The sequence below is a fragment of the Dermacentor variabilis genome, chromosome 1, assembly GCF_050947875.1.
Source record: "Dermacentor variabilis isolate Ectoservices chromosome 1, ASM5094787v1, whole genome shotgun sequence".
Taxonomy (NCBI): Eukaryota; Metazoa; Arthropoda; class Arachnida; order Ixodida; family Ixodidae; genus Dermacentor; species Dermacentor variabilis.
Genome location: NC_134568.1, coordinates 278,354,624 through 278,362,093, shown reverse-complemented (window position 1 = coordinate 278,362,093; position 7,470 = coordinate 278,354,624). Strand labels below are relative to the sequence as shown.

Below are 7,470 nucleotides of genomic sequence, written 5' to 3'. Positions count from 1 at the left end.
TGTCGGCGGTTGCTTGGTGTCGCGTGTGGGTGCAATGTGGGACGTGCCTTTCTACGTGCGTGCAGATTGTCACTTCAAATAACGCGCCGTACGAAGGTAGCAGAATCTGCGTATGTCCAACGTGACAAGTCAATTTTTCAGTAACTGGGCTATGCACTCAGAACACTAAACAAACATAATTTTGCGTGTAATTTATGTTACTACAACGTCATTTTTTAAAATTTTTTTTATGAGAACCTTTTGTGTACATGATTTGCGCACCGATAGAGGGATTAGAGTTTGGTGCGAGAATCCAACATGATTCAAGATGGCTCAGTCGGCGTGTTTAGCGTGCGGATGTTTCTGAGCTAACGAATTTTTTAAAGCTTTCTTAATATAGTCTTGAACAATAGTGGCAAAAAATGAACCAGAGACGGAAACAAGTAGAGAGAAATGGCCATGCTAAAGAAAACTTATCCTCTGTATGGGTACGAGCGTTCACGCCGAACTCCGAATGGCCCGACAAGGTGAGAGATGAAATCTTCGTGGGTTCTTTCCTTTAGAGCGGGTTAAACATATTGCATTCAACGCACGTCTTTGCAAAGAATGGAATTTTGTACACGTATTTTCTCAGGTGAATGCAGTGCACTTGTGGGCGCTGCAAAGTTTGTTGTGCACTGTTTGCACGAGCGGCTACATTAATAATAGTATGTATAGATATCAAGGTATGTGACGAAACTGCGCAAACTCTAACTAAAAGTATTGGTCGGATTGTCTGTTACCCAAGCTCTAACTAAAGTGTTGTTCAGATTCTCTGTTGTTTTTTCGTATTAACCACGTCTCGCGCGGCTGAAAAAAGAAATGTTGGATCTGAATTTATGAACGGTTTGTGTTAGGCTCTTGTCCCTGCTTCCTCACCACCGTCCCACACGGAATGTATTGCTGCTTTTACGTCTTGCCGTCTTGGGTTAATTCGCAGGACGAATTTCTCGACGTCTTGTACTGGTCACGACAAATCCTCGGAATTCTCCTTGGGCTGGCGTGGGGCCTGGTGCCACTTAAAGGATTCTTAGGAATCGCATTGTAAGTATATAGCAAAAAAAAAAAAAAAAAAAAAACGGCGTTATGGCACAATTTTGCGGTAATGATGCAAGCTTGATTCACTTCTGTTGCAATTATAATTTTGCTTATTCCTGATCCTATCTTCCCCATTCAATTGATATTACTCATCTAAATAAAATCATAAAGGTGATCAACTTTTCGCTGCAGCTCAAAAATAATTTCATGTTTATTTCCTTTTTTTTTGCGGCATTTTGACGCAAGCGCAATCGGGACAAAGCTTGTAATTGTTTTGCGTTTTCTCGCCTACTTATGATAGGCACAACTTCTTGATGGCTAGCTTTGTTAATGGAGTATTTCAAGGTAAACTCCATCATTTTGAACATGTGCCCTCGTCACATCAACAGAACCAGTGTTACTTTTTATGGTAAGACTTGCACCAGTTGTCGTTTGTGTGCTACTTCACAAAATGTTTTACTCTTATAATTTAATAGCTTTGGAAGCATGTCTGTTTACTTATCTATACCATGTACCCACAGCGTTATCAGTTTTGTCACAGGAACTATATCTCTTCTTTGACAGAATGTATAATTACAAACTTATTGTTTACCAGTACCAAACGATTAAAGAAATAAACAAAGGTTCATGCATGAGCTGAAGGGTAACAACATCCCTGTAGGAGCTTTATTGTTCAATCTCCCTAAAAGGAATTGCCTTGCTATGTTACCAGTACTTTTGCTTTTTACTGGCACTATCATGGCTTTGGCATATCCCGAATTGGTGTGTATGTACCTTATTAGAAGCGCTATTATGTCAGTATCTGTCCACAAAATAAAGTGAAGTGATTTAGCAATTAATATCTGATTTTATAACAATATGCTGACAAACCTACAATCTCATTGAATAACTTCTTTATAAGCTGTACTGCAAGCATGCAGAAGCTGTGCACCATTTAATTGCTTTAAAGACTCAAAAGATGATGTGGATAATTTAGAAAGTGTTCAGTTGTTTTGAGTGGTAGTGTTCTAAAAAAAATGATTGGCCCCAATTATTAATGGATCAGGTCACAGTTTTTCCATTATTTTTCTTTTTCTTGTTTTCTCCCTTTCAGTATTACATTGTGTTATGCTGCACTTAGTGCCAACCTGAGTTGGTGTAGCTATGTTCTGTTTGTGGAGTTGTTCTTTACAGAGTGGAGTTTGTCTCAGGCTGCTCTGAATAGATCCTCTTTCCTGAATAAATCTACCGTCTCTCTCTTTTGCAGCAAAAGCAGTGGGATCCCAAGAGTAACTATGGAAATTTAAGTTTCTTTATTATTTTTTCTATGCAGGTTCTTCTGTGTTAACACAGTACTTGTGTATGCTTACACAAGCTCATTCCAAAAGGTGGATGATGAAGAGTATGGTGGTGTGTGGGAGCTTGTGAAAGAAGGTTTTGTCACATCATTTGCAGGCTTTTTGGTAAGCAGTTTGCGTAAAAATTCATGTCAGTCATTTTTAATCACAGTGAAGTGTAGTGAAAGACAGGGACAAGGACACAAGAATGAAGGAATAACACGCCCAAATCGATTTAACACTGGTTGCTTTCTTTGTATTGTCCATTAATTTCTTAAAAATAATCATCTTCAACAAAGATCAGTCTGGCTGGTGGGGAAATTTTAGAAACGAAAACTGCTATGGCCAAGGTTTAAACATTCTTGATGTTTCAGGACTGGCTTGGTCACTTCTTCATGGAGGGACTGAAGTGGCCGAAGAAACAGCAACCTTTAAACTCCTGTTTTCATTGTGTTTCGATTCGTCCTCACTGTAGTGTTGCGAAGGTCGTGTGTGAACACGGAGCGGGGGGGGGGGGGGGGGAGTGTCCGCAACGACCGATTGATGTTGCCATGAGTGTTTTGAATGTGCCACGAGTCAAGCCAGAGGCATCTCACCTGGTTAGTCTCGCGGTTGATTGTAGAGAAGCCGTTGCAATCAATTGCATGGTGGTGCATCTCGCAGTGTTCATAGAGAGAGCTGTGCTGGGCTTCAAGTTTCTGCATGCCATTCCTTTGCTGGCAGATTCTGTCATAAAAACTCTTGGTTTCACCAATGTAAGTGGTGGGGCACTTAGAGCATGACACTTTGTAAACAAACCCTTGGCATTTGTCCTTGGGACGGTCAGTCGTTTAGCCATGGGACCAACTGGGCGAGTGTTGGCACTGGCTTGTGCACAACCTTGACACCTTCTTTCGCCACCACCATCAAAAGCTGTTTGCTAATTCTGGGAAACCATGGAATGCCAATGCGACACGTTGACTTTGTCTCCTTTGTCACCCGTGAAAGGAGGGGAAGGAGTGGACTACCCTTGTGTCCTTGTTGCTTTGCGGGTGTCATTTGTTCATTCTTGTGTCATTGTCCTCGTTGCACTACACTTCACTGTGATTCTGTATTGAAGTTCCCATACTGTGATTTCATACTCTATGCCAATCCCAGCATAGTGCAGGATGTAGAAGTGTTAGGTAGGGTAAAGTGCTGTGACCATAGGTTATTGAGGTCTAGGATTCCCTCAATATGAAGAGAGAAAGAGTAAAATTAGTCAAGAAGAAACAGGCCAACCTAGACACAGTAAGGGTAAAAGCAGACTAATTCAGGCTGGTGATTTCAAACAAATGCACAGCTTTAGAACAGACATATGCAATGACATAGAGATGATGAATCAAACTCTAACTAGGCTGGTTTCAGAAGCAGCAATTGAACTGGGAGGTAAGGCACCAAGGCAACCAGTACGTAAGCTCTCCCAACTAACAAAGGACCTAATAAACAACAAAGAATAAAAGTGTCCAACTCAAGAGATGAGATAGAATTCACGGAACTGTCAAAGCTGATAAACAAGGCAGAAGTAAGGGATATTCGGAATTATAGTGTGAGAAAGAGTGAGGAAGCAGTAAAAAATAGATGCAGCTTGAAATTGATGCGAAGAAAACTTGGCATAGGACAAGCCAAGATGTATGCACTGAAAGAACAGTAGGGTAAAATCATCAACAATTTAGAAGATATAGTAAAAGCAACGGAAGAATTCTATACTGACCTGTACAGTACCCAGAGCAGCCATGCTACCTTTATTCAAAGTAGTAATGAACAGTATGCAGAGGCTCCTTCTATAACAATGAAGTTAGAAGGGCCTTGCAAGACATGACCTGGGAAAAAGTGGCAGAAGAAGATGGAATAACAGTAAATCTAATCAAAGATGGAGGAGATACCATGACCATGCTTGAAAAGCTTGTGGCCCTTTATATGCAATGCCACATGACTTTAGGTGTACCAGAGAACTGGAAGAATGCCAACGGTATACTAGTCCACAAGAACGGAGAAATTAAAGAATTGAAACCCATTAGCTTGCTTTCAATATTGAATAAAATATTCACCAAGATAATTTCCAATATAGTAAGGGCAACACTTCAGCCATCCAAGAGAACAGGCTGGCTTCAGGAAGGAATATTCTATAATGCATCACATCAAATGGTGCAAAAACTATTGAGCACATTCTGTAGGTTTGTCACGGTGTCCATCCATCGATAAATGTGGAAGCACTAAGCTTGTCTGCAACATTAGGTTTTAAAGGGCCCCTGAAACGGTTCGGACAAATTTTGTAGACGCGTAGGGTACAGCTTAAGTAGAACATTCGCACCACAATTTAAGTGAAGCGTTACGTATTAATGGAGCTACAAGCGATTAGAAGCTACCCTCCTCCCTAGCTATGCTTTTCCTTCTCAACTCGTTCGCCGAGCGAGTGGGGCTAAGCTCTGCCTTCACTGGTTCAGCGTCACGATGCGACGTTACATCGTCCACTTCCGGTTGTTTTGGAGCCCGCCCCCGCCCGCGCGAGACCGCTCCGCTAGCCGCTTGGCCGTCGACCCCAAGCGAGAGCTATCGAAGCAGCGTGCGTTGCGAGCATTCTGTCGTAGCGCCGAACGTGTCTTGCATTCCGGTAACCACAGGCAAGCTGGTCATTTCGGCAAATGACTGTAGGCATAAACTCAAGCTGATGAAGGAGCTTTAGCGTAGACGTACGTGAGCGGCCTGATCGGTCTGCATAGTCCAGCCACTTGTTGGCACAGAGCTTAACCAGCCAAACAAAGCGCTAATATTGCTCTAACCAAATGTGAGACATTTCAAACATTTACGAAAACAATGTGTTGATGATTACACTCCTGTGAAAAATTTACACCAGCAGCAAGGAATACATTTCGTTACTGCTACTGTGTATGGTTTAGCTCTGTGCCACCAGGTGGCTGCACTGTACAGACCATTCACATTTGCGCTTCTGCTCATCTCATGGCTCATCCCGTTACCGCAAAGTCAAGCGGCCAGACTCTGTCCCCTTGCGCTTGCGTTTTCCCTAATACCGGACTCGGGAAACGCTATTACGTCAGTAATCTTCCTGTGTAAAGTGACGGCCACAAACGCGAAAATCCTGGCGCCGATCGGATAGCGGCAGTCCGATGCGCAGCAGCCAGTTCGCTCGTACGCTGCCTTGCAGAGGACACGATGTCGCAGCTTAACATATTGCCAGCCGCTACGTTTGCAGTCCACAAGGCAACAAAGTCGAATCATAGTGCTCGCGAAAAGACTGAGACCGACTCTGACCGCGGAGCTCTCTTCAAAATGGAGTACGTTGTAACACAAGCAGACGACACATGCTGTGTGCCGGAAGTGCTTAAGTGTACTGAAAAATTATTCTTCTGCATTCTCTTTATGCTACTTTCTTTTCATAAAAACAAATTAACTAACATTCCAACTATTACGAAGATCATTTGTTTACCATAAAGTTGGAAAAATTATCGATCACGCGCCCTTGTCAGCCAATCGGATAGCTCGCCCCACTGACGTCGTATGGGTGATTTCGGTCATATGGGTAGGGGCGGCTTAAAATTCCGCCGAGCAGTGCGCTGCGATCGGCAGCGATGTGCATATTTAAAACCTTACAATAAATTACACGCTTTACGCGGAGCACTTAGATGTGTCAATTAATGATCAGAAGGACCTACTCTAACGACTCAATACGTTTGTAGAAAATCGTCAAAAGCGTTTCAGGGTCCCTTTAAGGACATTAGGGAAAACCAATGAAGTGGCTGTGGAGATTTACTTAGTAAAAAATGGCCGGAAGATTAGTGTCGCAAAGGGAAGGTTAACACACAATGAAGTGAGCTTTATACTGTGTACAATGCAGTTTAGAGTATGAAGATATTTAAAGGTTGAAATGACATAGAAACTTTTAAAGAGGAAGCCTGGTGCCATGTGCCAACACCTCATTTCAAAGGGGATGCTCATGTGATCGTCATCTTCACATTACCCTTTCTCCAGATGTTTTGTGTGACGTGGTTGCATTAGCTTTTCGTTACGTTCATTATGTTGTTTGAACTATGTGTGTCATCACCTTTCTCTATTAATGAATTGTTAGCATTTTGTCATAAATGTGACCTTTTTATTTGTTTCTTTGCTCAGGTAACATGGATTATGATCTATTCTGCAATGCAATATGACTAACATGTTTGTGACCAGAAGGACTGATGGTGACGTGTGGGGTGGCGCAATTCTTCCATCCATCTACGTTTAGGGCAAGGCAAAATGGACAAGTGAAAGCATGTGGAAGTGATTCCCGCATTTTTTTTCTTTTTGTCACTAGCACATCACATGTCTTATACACGTTGCATACAATAAATCTACAAGTTTTTTAGAGATGCTCAGCAGTGTATTGTGAATAAAAAAAAATTGAGGGGTTTTACGTGCCAGAACCACGATTTAATTTTGAGACACACCGTAGTGGGGAACTCCGAAAATTTGGAACACCTGGGGTTCTTTATGGCACCTAAATCTAAGTACACGGGTGTTTTTGCATTTTGCCCCCATCGAAATGCAGCCGCCGTGGCCGGGATTCGATCCTGTGACCGTATTGTGAATTTCAAGTGTCTGTTTTGGTGCAGCATGTGTCGGACTTGTTATGCAGAATATTGCTCTGCACTCTCTTTTGTGAAACGGAGAGAAAAAAAAGTTATGCAGATCCCACACACTGTGGGAATCAATGTAAGTGAAGCTTTCTGTGCTGGTTGCTTTGATTGACGATACTTAGTGGTGATGATGGTGAAAGCTTAATTTCTTCAACATTTAGTCTAACATGAGAGTGGTGAGCTGATGTTAAATGTTACCTTGCGTGCACTGCTGCTATTTGGCGGCGTAGTACGCAGAACACACAGGGAGAGGTGTCTGCTTGAGACGTTGTGCGCCATATTTCATAACCTCTGAGAGGGTTGAAAATTGTCATTGCCTCGCATGGCACATCGCATCGGGGCAGAAGTATTAAACTTGAATTAGATCATGGTGCTCTGCATGCCGAAACCACAATCGGATTATGAGGCACGCTGTACTGGTGGGCTCTGGATTAATTTTGACATTG

General features: G+C 42.5%; 1 protein-coding gene across 1 annotated transcript; it reads left to right on the top strand.

The window, feature by feature from the left end:
• The first annotated feature begins 280 nt into the window (after positions 1-280).
• Positions 281-6,755, top strand: LOC142565378 (GEL complex subunit OPTI). The gene is made up of 4 exons (XM_075676256.1): positions 281-506; positions 959-1,062; positions 2,369-2,498; positions 6,522-6,755. The coding sequence occupies exons 1-4, from the start codon at positions 402-404 to the stop codon at positions 6,561-6,563; spliced, it is 381 nt and encodes a 126-aa protein (XP_075532371.1). The 5' UTR covers positions 281-401; the 3' UTR covers positions 6,564-6,755.
• The last annotated feature ends 715 nt before the right edge of the window (positions 6,756-7,470 follow it).

Bases quoted from the DNA above. Each gene is read 5' to 3' on its own strand.
- LOC142565378 (XM_075676256.1), top strand. From the start codon at position 402: ATGAACCAGAGACGGAAACAAGTAGAGAGAAATGGCCATGCTAAAGAA. The intron at 1,063-2,368 runs GTAAGTATATAG...TTTTCTATGCAG, and splicing joins GGATTCTTAGGAATCGCATT to GTTCTTCTGTGTTAACACAG. The intron at 2,499-6,521 runs GTAAGCAGTTTG...TTCTTTGCTCAG, and splicing joins CATCATTTGCAGGCTTTTTG to GTAACATGGATTATGATCTA.